Source organism: Hippichthys cyanospilos, chromosome 18 (assembly GCF_059441005.1).
Source record: "Hippichthys cyanospilos isolate Australia breed blue-spotted pipefish chromosome 18, RoL_Hcya_1.0, whole genome shotgun sequence".
Classification (NCBI taxonomy): domain Eukaryota; kingdom Metazoa; phylum Chordata; class Actinopteri; order Syngnathiformes; family Syngnathidae; genus Hippichthys; species Hippichthys cyanospilos.
In genome coordinates, this window is record NC_142386.1 from 4,437,457 (window position 1) to 4,455,775 (window position 18,319).

The window sequence follows — 18,319 nt, forward strand, 5'->3', positions numbered from 1 at the left end:
TTTTGACTGTACATTGTGTTTGTGTGTGTCCACTAAGAGCGACGCAGAAGAAAACCTCCAATTGAACATGACTTCATTCATAAAATTCATACATTTTGAAAAGAAAATAATGAAGACTTTAAAGCCCTTACCTTTAGTGAGGGCTCATCGATTACTTTTGCGCATGGTTCAAAGCTGCATTCGTTTTCATTTGCTGTATGGCGCCCTCAAGTGGCCCAAAAGCCCAAGAAGTCAACAGTGATGAGACGTCTGGCTGGAAATGATAAGAATGTGCTCAGAAGAACAATATACAAGAAGTGCGATAAGGATACATGTATATATTTTTGATTTTTTTTTTTTTTTTTTTTTTTGGGGGGGGGTAGTATTTCGTCGTATTTTCACAAATAATCTTTTACGGGCACAAATGAAGCTGGGGTGCAGTGAAATGCAACTACCAGTTTATATAAATATGGATGTTTTTCTGTGTCGCATTCTGTTAATACTGTTGCATTCATCATTGTCAAATTTGGATTAAGTCTTTCTTTTAACCTTACTGTATTAGGAGCAGTGAAATCAAAATCTTGTCACAGGGGAAATCGTCCTTTTTTCGAGCAGGTTCCACCGCAAAAACGAAAAATGGTCGAAAAACGATTGCAGTTGCACACACAGGTGCCCGTGCAACTAGTGATTGGCAGCTGACGGCGTAGCTGAGGTGTATTCGACGTAGCAGGCGGGGTTTGGCGACGCTCGTATGACGTCGGACGCACCTGAGTGACGTAAAATGCAGTTGACCGTTTGATTGGCTTGTTTTTATGCGAGTCACTTAGCGGAATCGAATGTGCACGGGCTCGGAGTCTTTATTTAGATGCGTTCATTTGAAAAACCTTTCGGTGAGTAAAGGGAGACTTTTGTCCAAAGTAAAAGAGTGGGTTTGTGTTGTTTTCCGCTCGTTTCCTGATTGACCGCAATGCATATTAAACATAAATACTATATAGATTTGTATACCTATTTCTACCCATTTCTACATTTCTTGTGACTATGAATCAGAATTACGTGATTCTTCAGTTAGTAGTCCTGTGACTATGAATACAACATCTGTTTGTTCAGTCTTTTCAATACAACTCACTTTAACAACTAGGAAGGTTCACTAGACACGACTGCAAATCATTGACAAATGGCTGCAGATTTTACCCACCTGTGCCTTTCACGCAGATCGTTTCATTATTAGTTGACAACTGCTTCGAACACAAAGTACAAGAGCAGCGATTTTCAGATTTATTCATAGATGCAAAGGACCTTTTTGTGGAAAGCTATGCGTTACATTCACCGACAATCTTGAAGCGGATAATGGCGGCGCGTCTTATGAGAGAAAAGTGCGCACGGTGCCTTTGACCAGGCCTCTGCAGATGGGACACTTTCGCAGGGACGGCGCACACTCCTTGCACACCACCAAATGTCCGCATGGGATGAAGACGATGTTGACCTCCTTGTCCATGCACACTTTGCATGTTCGCTCCTCCTGAAGACGCCGCAGCTGCTCCTCCATGGGAAGACCCGACAGATCCTGGCTGGGGGACGCTGCTTCGTTTGACTGAGCTGTATAAAGAAAAAGTAAACATGAACAGATGAAATGTGCTTGCGCAAGTGTGCACACCCTCATTTTTGGCCATGTTATCATAAATGACAGCATTCTTACAACAGACACCAGTGGGCCAGATTTCCCATGATTTCCCAGATTTCATACCCATGAGGTCTCTTAGAAGGTGAACGTCGTTCTTTTGGATCCAGTTGCGGAAAACCTCGGCGGCGGCGTTGCCTTTGGTGAGGACCAGCTCGATGAGACGAGCGGTCTGCTGCTGCGGGGACGTCTGCGCCTGCAGCCCGCTGTACTCCTCTGCGCCTTCAAACACGTCGGCAGTTGGGATTTTTCCATTAGATTTGCAGAAAATAAACAACAATTTGGCTCAAAACTGAAGAAAAGAATTTCAAGTACTTGAAAGTCATCAATTCCAAAAGGAAATTCTTTTGACACTTTAATTGCACGCAGCATATATAGGTGGTGGATAAAAACCCATTTTATATTTTCTTTACTATGTAGTATTTTATCAAACTTATCATTACGCAATGATAATCATCATATATGAGAACTTTTAATTGATCAGTTGATGTAACCTTAAAGTTGTTTTTTGTTTGTTTTTAAGAGAAATCAGTTTATTATTTTGGAGGGAAATCAAAGTCTACTGGTTTGTGTGACATATGACGCAGTGTAGCATAGATTGTTTAAGTTATTCGTTTACATTTTTTTCTTCTGTTATAGGCTAATCTAGTAAGAACTTTTAACTAAAAAAAAACATACAATACCAAAAACATAGGAATACACTTTATGACAAAACAAATTAAGCAGCATTTTTTGACCTGTTGAAACATTATGACCAGTCATGCTTGGAATAATTTTCAGACTTTTTTTGAATGGAAAGTGGACTTAAACTTTCCTAAAACATCTTTAGAGAAAAGTTCTTTCGAATTTGTGTATACATACTCAGCACATTTTGCTCTCTGAGATGTTCCAGCACAGGCTCTACGCTCTTGAGCCGCTGCACCAGCGCCGCCTGGTGTCGCTTGACAAACGTGAAACCATCTACGAAAAAACAAACGCACGCACGTGACACACTCAATCGAGAGGACACAAAACGGCGTCCGAGCGGCGTACCCGACGCCATGGCCTCGGCCATCATCTCGCGCTCCTCTTCCCGTTTTTGGTCCTCTGCGCTGAGCAGGTCTGAGACCAGTTCCTGAACGGTGCGGTAGTTCTCGCCGCTGCTGAGGATCTTGCTCTGCACCGTCTGCTTGACCAGGTTGCGCTCGAAGCCCATCTCCAGGGCCGACTTAATGACAGGTGTGTTCATCATCACCGCGTCCTCGCAGCGCTCGTCTCCTGGGCCTAGGTGTACCACTGGGGAAAATTCAAAATCAAACAAAATTCATTAAATAAAGGTTTTTTTTTTTCCATTCATTTGCTAGAAATCAGATACACACACACATATTTATAGTGAGTCAAAGAGCTAATTACAGTGGCTCAAATATGCTCAAATTCACCTGGTGGATCCACAAACTCTCTGGAGGTACTCTCTCCGTTTGTTAGAAGCTTTTGGGAAACAAACACAGACCATGACCGGTTTTGAAACATAAATATGACACGTTGGGGGTTTTCAACCAAACCTGCTCAAAGAGTCGAGGGAAACGCGCCTGGATCTGGTGTACAAATTCTTGACCTTTTTCTTGCAGCAAATATTCACATCTGAACCACAATGGCAAAAGCTGATTAACATCAAGTTTGGGGGTATCAAATTCCCAATTATCTTGATCGATTTCAATTACCGTGGAAACCATTTTGCATGTTCCACCCAAGGGTCGTCTCCCGACTCCCAGCAGCGCAAACCTCCGTCGCAGCAGAAGCACTTCACGTCGTCGTTCCGACCTTAGCACAAACAAAGTAGCTTTTTTTCCTCCCAGGAGAAGCATTTCTTTTTAATAGTCACAGTTTTTGAAGAATGAAATTACTTGATTATTAGATTATTTGAAAGAGTTACTTTCTTTCAAGAAACTCGCTTTTTAGCAAGAAATAATTTAAAAGTTTTTTTCACAAGTCAAAAAAATATTAAATTGTAACATTTCAAGCATTACAAGCAACAAGAAAATTGCTGTTTTTGCGCCTTGTCCCCGTACAAATTGCTTCAAAATATGTAGTATACCAAATTTTTAAAAAGGGTGTTATAAAAATACAGTTAATAGTGAAATACAGAGGTAAAAATTGAAGAATTTACATGGCGATTGTTATTTTATTTTTTGGTCCACCAAAAATGGAATTTCGCAGCTTATGCACCATATAAGGGATTATGAGAAGCAGGAAAAGGGTGATGCTGCCTTGCTCACCAACATAGTAGAAGCCGGCTTTGGCCAGCTGCTCAGGCCTGACGGGGATGCGCGTGGGCCAGTTGACGAAGGTGAGCAGCCGCTCGTCGTTCTGCCGCATGGACGGGTTGGACACGTTGTTGAGGGCGGCGGACGGCGGCTGCGAAGATGACGGTGCGGAGGAAGAGGGCGGCGCCGTCAGCGGCACGTTGTCGGTGCGCTCGCCCCGCACCAAGCGGCAGTTGGGATAGTGGCGCTGGTGCTCCGAAGACGCGCGGTCGCCCGGCTCCCAGTTGCTCAGCTGCCGGCGACACCAGCGCAATTAGCACTTTTGCACTAGCAACTTCCAAACTCTAGTCACGCTGGAAAATGAATTCTTTTTTTCTACTTGAAAACGAATACAAAGCAAAAGTTGTATTCTTCTGAAGAAAAAGGAGATATTGATTCACCGATTTTGGATTCAAACCAAGTCCAACATTTAATTTTAGCATAAAAAAAATTCAAACCCAATCTTTGCACCATAAATCCAATCAGCAGTTTTAAAGAAAAGAACATATTTTTTTTACTTTTTAAGCAAAGAGGGTTTTTTGGGGAGGAAACTAGTATTCCTGCTGAGAAGAAAGTTTGTTAATTCTTTCTTTCAAAGGAGATTTTTGGTTTCACAAAATGAGAACTTATGAAGCGTGTTTATTTTTTAGGGCAGGCCAATATGAAGTGTAGCTCACCTGGCCACCGCAGCTGAAGCAGGCCACATGGTCGCCCAGCCCCAGGAAATAGAAGCCGGCCTTGGCCAACTCGGCAGGCGTGATAATGGAGAGCGTCCAAGCGTGGAAGGAGTCCAGGCGGTCTTGCTCGCGCCGCATGGCCGGGTTGTGGCAAGGGGGCCGCTGGTGCGACATGTCCTCCACGCCGCGGGAGCTCAGAGGGCTCGATGGCGGCGGCGGCCCTGAGAAGCCCATGTTCAGGTAGCCTGCTGGCTCCTCGCCCGGACCCCCTGCCGGGTTTGGGGCAGCCGGGCCTGGACCGGGAAGCTAGGGAAAAAAAATTAGACTGAAAATATATGTATTTTTTTTTTAACTTGAGCAACTAAACTTGTAATAACAGAATATTGTTTAGTTGTACATGGTACATCTTACAATGATAATAAAGAACTCTTCTAGACAATTGTATTCCATTCTCTTGTTAATAGCGTCATGTTAATAGTCGATCAAATGACACAGATGCAAACCTTAACTTTTGCGGTGAAATTGATCGACGCCTTACCGGTCCAGCGGCGGCAACGCGGAGAGGCGAGAAGGCCGAATGCGAGGAAGAGAGCAGGTTGGCGGCGGACGGCAGGCTCTGCACAAAGGAGCAGGACGGCGACAGCTGTCGGTGCTTCTCGGCAGGACAGTCGCCCGCCTGCCAGCCCTCGGCTGTCACGTTGCAGCGGAAGCACTGCACGCGGTCCCCCACGCCCGTGTAGAACCAACCGGCACGCGCCAGGCTGCGCTCGCTGACACCAGACGCTGGGAAGCGTGCAAAGGTGGAGATGCGGAACAGCTCTGCGGGACAAAAATGCATGATTGTAGCACTCCTTTTTTTAAGTTACAAAAGAAAAAAAAAATAGCTTTGCCTTGTTTTGCAAGTGAAAAATATTTATAACATTTTAAATGAGGGGAAAATATTATTTGAAAAAAAGTCTGAAAAACAGAATCCAAGAAATGTAGAACATCTGTAGAACAAGATAATGAATTTGCATTTCTGCCAGAAAAATGTCTTTTTATTTAAAAAGTTCTTTCGAGGCGAGGAGCATGTATTCAATGTCTTTGATTAAGTTCAAGTTTAAAAGACAGTTCAATGCATTGGTAGAATGACTGTCACATTTTTCCCGCTACTGCATACTGATAATGAAAGTGAGTGAAGGTCTACCTGAAGAGTTGTCATACTGCAGGTCAGGCGGGGCTCCGCTGCGACAAAGGCTTAGCAGAAATGGGTTGTTCTTAAGTTGAACAAGAGTCTCCATATTTTTTGTGTGAAGAAGAAGAGGAAAGTTGGAGATGCCCCTTGTGAGGGGGAGATGTTTGAGATGTGTCACTCACTCACTCTCACAAAAGAATAGCAGATAACGAAAACCAAAGTAAAGGGCCAAAAGCTATCCATACGCACCAAAATAAAATGATTACAATGAATGGGGGGAGCAAAGGGGAGAAATGTCAAATCAGCCCGGATCCAAATAAGCGTTCATTTGCCACACACGTTTAGCTCAAAATTTACCTATGTACGGGGTGCCTCAACACAAGTTTTCTTTTAATCTCTTTGAAAAGAAGTCTTGTCCCATCCTGTAAACTAAATTAGCAAATGGTCCCTAACCAACAAAAACCCTCAGCATGTCCGAAAACGCATGCTCCTTACAAATCAAAAGTTAGGAAATGTTAAAAAAAAAGAGATAAATAACAGTTTCCCTTTGTTATTCTGTTTTGCAAAGCAGATTGAAGTTGAATTCTTTGCACATCTATAGATCAAAAGTAAAAAAGTGAAAACGAAACGCTTTGGAAGATCGAGAAGAGGAACAAAACCGACATGTTGAAGCTAAATAAATGAGCACTCAAAGTAAAAAGTGGACTTTTCTACCAAAATGGATTTACTTATATCATTGATTGCGATATGAAGAAGACGATGACGGATGCTACATGCAAGTTCATATTATTACTTTAATAAACTTTACATGATATATATCAATATATGTTGTTGGTTTTTGCTCAGATATTCTAAATGCAATTTGATCCTTAATCTTTGTCATTTTTACTGCACAATTTTGTGGACTCCAAACAATTCTGTTGGGTCCCATAGTTTTTTAATATTGAGAGTCCAGCAGACCCAACAGTTTCCAGAGTCAAACTGAGCACTGTTAAGTTAAGTGTGTCTGACAAAATTCTTGTGACACAAGACTGAGCAGCATGAAGAACTAGCACAGGTGTGTCTTGACAATTATAAGTCAAGTCAGCACTGTATGATCATTTTAATTTATCCCCAAAATAAACACACACAGACTACAAACATCTCAAACCTCTCCCCTCCTTCAGGGCATCTCCTTTGTGGTGTCTAGCCCTCCATGATGACAATAAACCCACCCAGTTGGGAAATTAAAAAAAAAAAAAAGGAGCAAATCCTTCTTTTACGGTCTTACAGCACCTGAAGAAACACACATCAAAAGTGACAATATTTAAAGAGCAGCTTTGCCAAGAGTGAGTGTCACATTAAAAAAATGTTAAGTATTTCTTTTCTGACTTCACGCAAGACCGAATCGAGGAAAAATGACAAGCATGACTGGAATTGCGTCACGAAAGACCAAGCAGACACACAAATTGTGAGAGAATTTGAGAGTAACACCCAAATTTCGTTCATCTACAATAACCCATATTAAAACAATTTGAACACCATATTCTATATCAATTGTGAACACTCAGAATGCTCCATTGAAGGGAAATTACAATTTGTTAATGAGTTGTAAATAGTCCGTTGAAAAGCAACCCAAAACGGAAGAGGGGCTACAATTTGGGGTGTTACACACAAAAAAAATTCCAAATTTAATGTTTTGATTGACGCGAATTGACAAAATGTCACAAACACGTTTTAAATACCATTCGACCAATATACATGTGAAAAACGCACGAAGGTTTCCTTACAAAATGATTCCGGTTGTATCCGATCGTCAAAGAACATTAAGTAAATCATCTTTTGCGCTATTTAATTAAGGTAAACTTCGTAACTGCACAGTTGCTCACAACGTCAAAATCAAATAAAGTTAAACACTCACGTTAGCTGTACAACGAATACTTGGCCCGCTAACGCTTCTTGCGCCCTCCCTCAACCTCACGAGGTTTATCACGGGGAATATAACGAACGCCTGGATGACGTATGCCGGACAGTAATTTGGGGAAAAAAAAAAGAAATTAATACTTGGAGCTGAAAAAAAAGATAATTCAACACACTCACCGCGGGGCAATTGAATGACTCAGAGAGCGGAAAGTCCCGTCATCGAGCGATAGCCTTTAGCTGCTAGCCAACTCACTTCCGGTTTTGACAAAACGAAACCAATGGTCATATGACGATTTTTTTTCTTTTACAGTGCCACACAACGAGTATCAACGTCTCATCCTCTGTGATTTTGTACTATTTTTATAGTTAAATTCAACGAGTAGAAGGGCTAATTAAGAATCACGCAAAATAAGCGAGTTAACTTCATCGCATTGAAGTTCACTTAGCTTAATGCTAGCTTTAGTATTGCGGCCTGTATTACTGTATACCGCCCCCAAGTGGCCTAGACATGCACATCACGAAAAGTAACCACTTGATTGAAGGAGAAATATGGCAGTTTCTATATTTCAAACAGCTTCCAAACATTTTTAATACAGTTCAGTACCATACATGTACCTTAATGTTAACAATTAATTTGTAAATCATCTCCCGTTAATTTGTAGTGCTTTTATTTTTACACTTTCATGACAAGTATTTTAACAGTACAGTTGCATTATTTTTTTAACGCGCACACGACTTCTACTTCCATGGTTGTATGTATTAAATGTTTATTATGCCTTCAATCAATTAGTGAGAATAACAACAGATATATAAAGCACATGCATAAAAAGGTACAAAAACTCTGTAAATAGATAATAAAGGTCATTATGTTACATGCATTGTATATACCATAAAGGGCGTGTCATGCATCATCCTAACATAAATAAGATAGTGTTGCACTGAGGGGGTATGAGTGATACATTTAAAGTTTTTTAAAAAACACACCACAAAATCTACAATTAGTTTGATGCTCCATGAAGCAGTCTTTTAAAAGAAAAGTCTTCATTTGCTGTTTATTGCCAAGAGAAAATGTTGTATTGTACCTTTTGGACGTAACAACAGCTTTACAATAATCGCCTCCTATAATATCACACAGAAAGTTAAAGATTTATATTAGCAACAGCTGGCAGTACTCCACTCAGTGCATTCGTTTCCTCGGCCGTTCCGAATATGTTCACCCAATGGCCCGGCTCAAAGCGGTGAGGAAAATATTAGGAACAGCTCTACGTATGAGAAACCACAATTATCAACATATTTTACGTCAAATGTGTACAATTACTTCACTAGATAAAAGCTTTAACACCTTCATTATTAGTTTTTGGTTTGGGCATTATTTTAGGGGGGTGTATTTATTTTGTACATGGTGGCAGTTAAAAAAAAAAACATAGCGTGGACTTTTTTTTAGGATTTTTTTTTTATTACTATGGATCATTTCCAATCATTCTGTTAATTTCTAGGGTGCATAATGTCTGTTATTCTCTATTGACTTGGATATTGGAACACCAGCTCGTTTTTTTTTTTTTTTTCCCTATTGTGTAATGTATTATTTCAGGTGGATTATTCCTGTTTTTTTTTCTATTGTTTATGGAGGCCTTCACGTAACTTGAACATTGGGTTTTTAATACGATATGCCATGCTTTTTGTTGTTGAAGGATTATTACGAGGTCATTTTTTTTCTTTGTTTCTACATACATGTATTACTTTTTTTTCTATTGTTTGTTGAGGGAAACGCAACAATTAAATGACAGAAAAATCCTTGTGGATTATTTGTAGTCATCCTGTTGATTTTTATGGTGCACGTTTACAGTTATCATTAATAATTTTGACTCGAGCACGGTTCAAAAGAACTTAACGTATCCTTGGACGACCGTCCTGACCATGCGGATTCTTCCAAACCCTAACCCCCCAAAAGGAAGAATTCCAGCATTTAACCATCTGAGGTTAGATTATTTCAAGGATACCAGGAAGGGTAGCATCGGGCATCCGTCACACGTAGGTAAAAGAAAGTCTCTCTAGTGTTAGTGTCAACAATCTGCATGTAGTGTTCTTGAGAAAGTCACAAATTGGCATTTCTATAGCCAGGTGAGCAGGTTGTCCCTATCCATGTGCGAGCCGGACAGGACCGTCTCCATGTCCATCAGGAGGTCCGAACTCAGACCCTCCGGGATGCAGGGCATCAGCTCCTCGCTTTCGTTCATGACAGGCATGGAGTCCTGCAAAGTCGATGACTCACCGCAGTCACCTATGACGGGAGATTTACGTTGTGACCAAGCGATTGCCTGTTAGCATTTTAGCTATTCTCAGTACAAAAAGGCCATCATGTAAAATCCTGACGCTTTGTGTACTCTGGTCACTGTCACTTGTTTACCGACTGTTTATGTTTAGCAAGTTGGAAGCGAGCATTACCAGTGTCCATGTGATCCACAGATGCAAGCGTCAAGTCGGAGGAGCGCGGCAAGCTGCTGACGCTCAGGCCGCTATCGGTGCTCTCATTGCGGGAATGAGCACCGCTGCGTGGGATCGAGCAAACGCGTTACAATGATGATAATGAAGATGAAGACGATGATGATGAGGCTCACCCATTCAGCGTGGGTTCGTGAGTGGGAACTCTGATCCGGACGTCCACAGACGGGGCAAGTGTGTTCCTGTCATGATCCATTGCAGCTGACATCTGGTTCCGGCCTCCGCTGGTTGTATCCTACAACAAACAAACATAGATGGTTCAATGCTGCCAATGAGGAGCCCGTGACACATCACGTCATTCGAGGCAGGTGCATTCACGGTACGATGTCGGCAGTATTTGATCAAAAATGACGGTATCGCTTTCAGTTTGTTTTCTTGATGCAGGAAAAGAAGTGATTCAAATGTGTCTTAAGTCTAAATTATTGTTATGATAAAGCATGCAGATATTAGACAGACAGAAACATTTATTAAATAAAAATGTTTTGCACGTCAATATATAATTGCATCTTTAAATTCAACTGAACAAACCTTTGGCAGTATTTCTTTTACTTGCCACAAGAGGGCTCTTTTGACCTGCTACTGGTACCTTTCTACTTGCGTATACTGAAGTCTTATCAGTACAAATAAATGCAATTCCTGACGAAATTTCATGTGAAAGCTTTTGGGGTAGAAAATGGGAAATTGTGGAAAAAGTTTCAACTATTGCAATGTTGGGAATGATGCTTAAAGCATAATGAATAAGCTAAATAAGCTAATTATTGTGAATGTGAAATGGGAAAGCTTTAAATATGAAATGTCACATCTCCCATTACAAATGAATGGCAATTTCTGGGTTGTAAGGAGAGGAATTGTGGGAAAACGGAAAATATTTGTAATATCAAAAATACAAGCACCCCTCACATGAATATTGGGAACACGTTGAAATTGGAATGGCGTGAATCAGATAAATTCAAATGATGTTGAAATGCATCAAAAAACTGAGCGCAATAATAAAAATACACCTTCACACATTAATGTAAATACATCCTGTATATCAAAGAAAAGATTCCATCACACCCGTCAGACTTATTCGTACCCTTATTACGTTTTTGTTTATAACTTCATCGGGATCATTGACCTCAATTAACCTTCCGGGATTGCTAAAGTGTTCGGAATCTCGCCCGCGTCAGTTGTAAGAACTGTCACCATACCTGTGCGCTGAGCTGCATTTGTTGCTTGCATCTCAGTCTTTCTTTCTCCTTCCGCTGCTGCATGACCAAGCTCAGTAGACCTGGAACACAAACAAAAAGACAAAAACGCCAGGAAATGAATTAAAAACGAAGACTTTTATGACTTTCCTCAAATGTTAAGTCAAGTGTTCTTTTTGTTGTTGTTTTTTTTTGCGACCTTTCCGGTTGCGGTGTTGGTAGTGGATAAACAAGAACTTGTGCAGATACCCACACCCTCCCCCAAATAATACTTGACTGTGGCGGCGCTACCTAGACGCGGGTGGAGCCACGTGGTGCTCTTATTTATGTGATCGATGTAGTACACGTCCCCTTCGGCGGTGGCGGCCCGCTCCCAGCCTTCAGGCAGCCCACCTGAACAGCAGCGAGAGCACACATGAGCAGGAGGAGACGGACAAGAAGAAGCCCCTTTTTTAATGTCCTCTGAGCAAAAGATTGCGGGTTTAGGAACGCCCAGTTCAACGGCAAGATATTAATCGTATGCACCGGAGGCCTTGAGATATGAACGCTATACGGGCTTCGATTTACTTAGCCGGATTACCAATCCATTCATTTGGAAATTTCAGTAGCTTTGGCCATGTTTTGTAAAATACAACAACGTGTAAAAGCTCTCCAAAGCCAACGTTTTTTAAATTGGTTCAATTCAACGAAACAACAAATCAGCAACGTCACTGCGAGTAGCATCTGGTATATGTCTCTCGAAAAAGACGATTGGATACGCGTTTTGATACGATTCAAGGATGAAGAGAATTTGAAATGTAGCGCTATGATGCATCTAATCACAATTGCTCTTGTTATAACCCTAATATTATACACACTATATAAGTGGTTCTCAAATGGGGCTACCAGGACCCCTGGAGGTAGTTGAAGGAACTTCAGGGGGTACTCCAGATTTTAGACAAAACAAACATGCAAAAATCCTTTAAAAATAATGATTGAATATTTACTTGTTTCAGCAAAATACAAGATCATTAAACACATTTTATTTTCAACAGGTTATTCATGATTGTAAAAAGCCAGATTCTCCCCCATACTGGAATGGTCGGACCCAACTTGTAATGTGCCACCTCTCGTTACCTGTCAAGTTAATGGTTTCTTTTAGTGAACACATCTCGACTATGATCCCAAAACAGGACGCTGTATGTTGAATATTTTTCTGCGGACAAACATGCATTTATAATGATTTATTTTTGAGAACCTGTCTGACACTTTATATTGTTTTTTTGTGGAACAATATTTATTAATAATAATATTTCTTTTTTTTATAACAGATTTCTTCTAGGACACAAAGAGGTCACTTGATTGACTATTTTTTATGGACAGACACAACTGAAGTTTGAAAGGGCCTAAAATTTAATAAATCAGACACTGATGGCATGTTTTAAGTCTTTTTAACCCCAAAATGCTTTGCACTGGTTAAGGGGTACTTGGCTGAAAAGATATTTCATATTTCACTGAAAGAGGCTGAGAACCACTGCACTATATAATATACATATTATTGTATATTTCCTCATGTGTTATGCAAAATGAGATACTCAAAAGAAGGCACTGAGTTTATTGCAATTATCTACAAATAATACCTGCTTCTGGATTGCAGCTGGCCGGCGCGGTGGCGGTGGCCGGGTTGCTTAGCGAGTGAGCGTGGAGCGGGGCCGGGCCGGCCGACTGGAGCTGTGCCAGGCGGGGATCATGCCAGGTGGTGGTCTTGTCCAGGTGACTGTCGACAGGCACGCGCGCACACACACAGATCAAGTTAGAACAATGAATCGAAGGAGCAAGACCGGATTGACCAGTACGACAACATGTGTGTGTGTGTGTGTGTGTGTATGCACGTGTGAGAAACTCAAGTCACAACGCACATAACTTGACATTTTGTTACTTGCTTTAACAACGTTGCTTTGTTATCGATAGTAATCTTGTTTTGGGATAACGCTGGACTATTAACACTGAATTAGGGCTCAGAGTCTGGGTTGTGTCTTCAAATAAGGGTTTCAAGTCATGGTTAGGGTTAACAGGCTGAGCGCTTCGAATTAGGGTTTCAAACCGGTTCCAAAACAGGATTAGAGTTTTCATGTAGAGTTTAGAGTCAAGTGCTTGGGGTTTCAAACAAGAATTGAGGTCTCAAATTGTGGTTTTCAAGTCAGGGTTAGTTTCAAAAAGGCTGAGTGCTCCAATTTAGGGTTTCAAACCGATTCCAAAACAGGATTAGGATTTAAAGTAAAATTTGGAGTCAAGTGTTGGGGTTTCAAAGTAGGATTCAAACCAGTATTGAGGTTTCAAATTGTGGTTTTAAAGTCATGATTAGACTTTCGAAAAGGTTGAGTGTTTCAATTTAGGGTTTCAAACTGGTTCCAAAACAGGATTAGGGTTTTCAAGTGGAGTTTGGAGTCAATGTTGCGGATTCAAAGTAGGGTTTCAAACCAGGATCGAGGTGTCCAATTGTGGTTTTCAAGTCACGGTTAGGCTTTCCAGAAGCTTGAGTGCTTCAATTTAGGGTTTCAAAACAGCTACACGTCCAAAACAGGATTCGCGTTTTCAAGTAGAGTTTGGAGTCAGTCCAGGGGTTCAAAGTAGGGTTTCTAACCAGGATCGAGTTTCAAAATGTGGCTTTCAAGACAGGATTACTGCTTCAAAGATGGATTTTAAGACCGTGTACAGGACTTCAAAGTAGGGTTTGAAGGTAGGGTTAGGGTCACAAATTTTGGAATTGGGGTTTCAATTAGGGGTTTTAAACTGCTTGAAGGACTGTAAGGTCACAAATCTTACTTGAGGAAGTATCGTTGCCCAGTGGGGGTCTTGGCCATCTCCCAGCCGTGCGGCAGCGGCACATCATCAGGGATGACCGGCGGGGCCGCTGCCGCAGCTGCAGCAGCTACGGCCGCCGCGTCGGGCAGATTGACGGGTAGCGAGGCGGGCGAGGAATGGGCACGCACGTGATGAGGCGTGAGGGACGCACACGGGCCGCCGTCCGAACTGGCCTGATGGGGAAGTGGAAAATTCGATGTTAAGGTTTTTACTGGCGGTTTCATCAGAGGGTTAGGGTTTTAAGTTAACATTGAATTTGGGTTTGAAAGCAATTCTGAGAATTTAAATTAGAGTTTCAAAGCAAATCGTGGTTTTCAATTTGGGCTAATTATGGTTTCTAAAAAGAGCATGGATTTCAAGAGTTAAGGGTTCAAAATTGAGTTAGGAGTTGGGTTTTCACATTAGGATGTGGGTTTCAAGGTGTATTTTGGGATTCAAAAGAGGATCAGGGTAGTTTCAAATTTGGCATTCGAGACAGGATTAGGGATTCAATATAAAGTCACGTCAATTAGGTTTGGAGTTTTCAGAAAATATTATGGTTTCAAGACGGGGTTAGGTTTGCAATTTAGCAATTCACGGCTAGATTAGGGATTCAGGATAAGGTTTTAAGTGATGATTGGCTTTTTGTGACAAGATTAAGGTTTCAAGACAAAATTAAGGATCCCAATTAATGTTTGAAACTACGGGTTTGGTTTCACATTTGACAGTCAATACAGGATGAGAGTTTCAAGGTAAGGTTTCAAACCAAGGTTACAGTTTCAAGATTAGGTTACAGTTTCAAGGCTGGGTTGGTTTGATAAGCTTCAAGATGAAATTAGTTTCAATTTAGCCTGGGTTAGGTTTTCAAACCACGAGTGGTAATTAATTTCAGGATTAGGGTTTCAAGGTTACAAATACCATTTCAAGATTCAAGAGTTTTATTGTCATATGCATAGTAATACCACACAATGAAATTCTTATTCTGTTCACTGTTCACCAAGCATTCCATAATTGAGCTAATAATAAGGTAGGCAATAAAACAAAAACAACAACAACAACAACAAAAAAACGTCATAGGTGTCAAACTCCAGTCGTCCAGGGGCCGGTAATCTGCAGGTTTTCTAAACTTCTTTCTCAAACACACCTGATTCAAATGATTGGGATCATTTTCAAGCTCCTGTCGAGCTTACTAATGAGCTAATCATTTGAATCAGGTGTGTTAAGGAGACAATAACCAGAAAACCGGCCCTCCAGGACTGGACACCTATGATTTAGCCAATCAAGATAAGAGTAGACAGATCTATTAAGGGGGTTAAGGTTTGTAGTCACTGTGAGGGGGTTCACTACAAGATCGCGGTTTTCAATTTGGGTTACAAGTTGAGGTTTCAATACAAATCATGACTATGTTTTCAAGACCAGGTTGGGTCAAGAGAATTAGGTGGTCAAGAGTCAAAGATGAGAGATGCTTGGAGTTGGACGAAGGATCAAATTCGGATTTGGGTTAGCTGCACAGGTGTCAAACTGCAGTCCTCGAGGGCCGGAATCCTGAATGTTTAGCGGTTTTCTCTCCCCAACACACCAGCTCACTAGTAAGCTCTGCAGGATCTTGAAAAAAATCGTAATCCTTTGAATCAGGTGTATTTGAGAGAGAAGGTTAGAAAACATGCAGGACACCGGCCCTCCAGGACTGGAGTTTGACACTTAACGGTCAACACTTGGCACAACTCCTTCACACTTGAAAAAACGATGACACTCCAGGTTCCAGGAAAGTCTGGATCCTATTTCCATACCTGTCTAGAGTGTGTGCGGGGGTCTGGGGGTTTGAAGAAGGAGTCGGGCAGCTTGCGCATCCTCATGGGCAGAGAGGCCGGCTGCTGGGCGGCCTGGCTCGGATTCATGACTGCGCTGAACAGGGCCTCCAGCTCGCTCTGGGAGTCACCGCGGACGTGCACCACTTGCTGGCCGGCCGGGGGCGCGGTGCCGCCGCCGCGGTTCCCGTCCATGTGGGGGGGCTTTTTTCCCGCACGATTGACAACAACAACAAAAAAAGCTGCAAAACAAAACCCCATGATTACGCCTGGATATCATTGGGGTGGGGAGGGGGAAAGTAGCGAGACAATGCGTGACGTGGTTTTATGATCGGATTGTTTACACTACTCCCCCCACTTTCCGCTCACCGAACTTTATCAGAACCTCTTTAAAAAGTTCTTTCGGAACACGCAATCAACACTCGAGAAAGTACGTTGGTGTGTGAGGGAAAAAAATAGGAAAAGTGCATACAACATGCCTCCCACATACCTTCACGCAGACAATCCGTCTCCTAAAGTCTCTTCGGCCAGATCCACGCTTCGGACTGGAATAAAACTGAAACAACCGCAAATTCCCCAAACTCCTCAAGGAAGAAATCTACGCAGACCAAGAAGTGGAACAGAGTGCGTGGAACAAATCACGACTGGAAGTCCAAACTTTTGTGCGCGCGTGCGCGCGCGTGCACATCCACGTTCCTGTGATAGTGCGCATGGGCGGGGTTGCAGGCTTTAAAGCCGCCGCTGCACCAAACTTGTGCAGCCATTCGCACTGAAACGACTCCCATTTCGTCACCGTTTACATTAGGCACAACCAATTCTGTTTCATGCGGAACACTGTGAGACATTTATACCTCAAAAGCAAGGAGAAATGACTACAAATAGATGTAAAAGTGACAAACACACCACCAAATGTACTTAAAAAAAACTTAACTACATATAAGTCAACGCTGAAAGTATTTGATTGAATATTTTGCTTTGAGAGGACGCACAATAAGACAACATCCGCCCCGTTTGCGTGAACCAGACAGAAGTTGCCGGCCCTCTAGCGGAAAACATGCGTACTGTCTGCCCATGAAAATTAAATGTTAGAAAATTGTGAATTACAATACATTGACGTCTTTTGATTGAAATAAAGTATATTTGTTTATATTTATAAGATTATCTATAAAAACTGCACATATATACAAAATATGTTTAAAAAAAAACAATGTAAATCAACTTTAAACAGCATTTATAACGGGTACAGCTTAGTCCAAAACAGAAAAAAAACAAGTGCATCAAAGTACCTGAAACTAAAAAAGAAACATGGTGAAAATTCCTATTTTATTGTGATTACACTTCACATAAAAAAGGAAAAAATGTGAATGTAAATATTAAAAAAAAAGACCTTAAAAGCCAACTTTTAGCCAGAGCTCCGCTTAATGTTTGCCTTTCGTCTTTGGGCTAATGCTAAGCTAACAGCTGGGGTTCATCCACCGCACTTAGCACATAACAGAGTGCACATGTGGTTGTGTACCCCTGTCCCCCCAGCGTTCACGGGGCCCCCTAAGCTGCGTGGCCCCTATCGCCTTGCACCGCACATTCCACAGCATTCGCCATCTTTCATTCACTTGTTTTCTTTTCCAAGGAGGTGAGTGTCTCCATCTGGACTCCGGAATGTTCTCCCGCTTCCCGTTTTAACGGCCTAGTTAACCAAAGAAATTGGTCTGACCTCCAGGAAACGTCTTTTCCGTCACACATGAGGAAACGTGACGTGTGGATGTCGCGACGAGAGAGAGGGGGAAAGCGAGGGAGCGGGGAAGGGGGTTGGTGTCGAATTCAAATCGAAGCCGCCATGTTTGCTTTTCACATCTGGTTTCCATGAGCGGGAACAAGCTTTTGCTCCCACTGAATGTGCACATAAACACAAATTGCCTGCACATCTTATTCAGAGCGAATGGATGTTTCGAGGGAATGTCATCAAGCCAAACACACCATAAACCCAAATGTAAATGTAGTCTTACGTTCAAGTATTCACAGACAGGAATATGCAGATATAATGTTATACGTTGCATGAAATAAAACGCTTCCAATGTCTTGCAACATTTAGTCCTTGGATCCTTGTCCTTGTCAACTACAAGTCCCACAATGCATAGCAAGAACTTTGCATTATATGAGTCAGGCTAAGCCACTCCATGAAGTCATTGAAAGGCTTGCAAATGACATAAATTGTCCGTTAGCGCCTCCTAGTGGTTTTGGGATCCCAACATTTTTTTTTTTTTGCACCCTGTTTGTACATTGCCGTTGAAAGGATTAATGCAAAAGTTG

General features: G+C 41.8%; 2 protein-coding genes and 1 long non-coding RNA gene across 7 annotated transcripts in view; all 3 read right to left on the reverse strand.

The window, feature by feature from the left end:
• The window catches only part of LOC148408575 (uncharacterized), a 59,138-nt gene extending 58,439 nt beyond the window's left edge, over positions 1 to 699 (reverse strand). The window contains exons 1-2 of the long non-coding RNA XR_015868556.1: positions 534 to 699; positions 132 to 253 (exon numbers count right to left, since the gene is read on the reverse strand). This is a non-coding gene — a long non-coding RNA (uncharacterized LOC148408575). The remainder of the gene's footprint in view (positions 1 to 131; positions 254 to 533) is intronic.
• A 542-nt stretch (positions 700 to 1,241) lies between these two features.
• birc2 (baculoviral IAP repeat containing 2) lies at positions 1,242 to 8,128 on the reverse strand. Of its 4 annotated transcripts, none has more exons than XM_088441533.1 (13): positions 7,870 to 8,128; positions 6,941 to 7,065; positions 5,803 to 6,025; positions 5,155 to 5,435; positions 4,617 to 4,922; positions 3,913 to 4,192; positions 3,358 to 3,457; positions 3,199 to 3,277; positions 3,076 to 3,124; positions 2,690 to 2,932; positions 2,519 to 2,617; positions 1,724 to 1,879; positions 1,242 to 1,575 (listed from the first exon to the last, which is right to left on the reverse strand). In XM_088441533.1, exons 3-13 carry the CDS (start codon positions 5,894 to 5,896, stop codon positions 1,340 to 1,342), a joined length of 1,923 nt encoding a protein of 640 aa, XP_088297659.1. In that variant the 5' UTR covers positions 5,897 to 6,025; positions 6,941 to 7,065; positions 7,870 to 8,128; the 3' UTR covers positions 1,242 to 1,339. The 4 variants fall into 4 exon arrangements, with proteins under 4 accessions (XP_088297659.1, XP_088297660.1, XP_088297658.1 ...); XM_088441534.1 differs by having other exon boundaries at positions 5,155 to 5,232; positions 5,364 to 5,435; positions 5,803 to 7,065; XM_088441532.1 differs by adding an exon at positions 7,691 to 7,780 and having other exon boundaries at positions 5,803 to 7,065.
• Positions 8,129 to 8,343: 215 nt separating this feature from the next.
• On the reverse strand, positions 8,344 to 16,689 carry LOC148408580 (transcriptional coactivator YAP1-like). Of its 2 annotated transcripts, XM_088439966.1 has the most exons (9): positions 16,503 to 16,689; positions 15,995 to 16,254; positions 14,187 to 14,398; positions 13,001 to 13,137; positions 11,673 to 11,774; positions 11,385 to 11,464; positions 10,311 to 10,429; positions 10,138 to 10,241; positions 8,344 to 9,973 (listed from the first exon to the last, which is right to left on the reverse strand). In XM_088439966.1, the coding sequence occupies exons 2-9, from the start codon at positions 16,205 to 16,207 to the stop codon at positions 9,804 to 9,806; spliced, it is 1,137 nt and encodes a 378-aa protein (XP_088296092.1). In that variant the 5' UTR covers positions 16,208 to 16,254; positions 16,503 to 16,689; the 3' UTR covers positions 8,344 to 9,803. The 2 variants fall into 2 exon arrangements, with proteins under 2 accessions (XP_088296092.1, XP_088296093.1); XM_088439967.1 differs by lacking the exon at positions 11,673 to 11,774 and having other exon boundaries at positions 16,503 to 16,688.
• Positions 16,690 to 18,319: the final 1,630 nt, after the last annotated feature.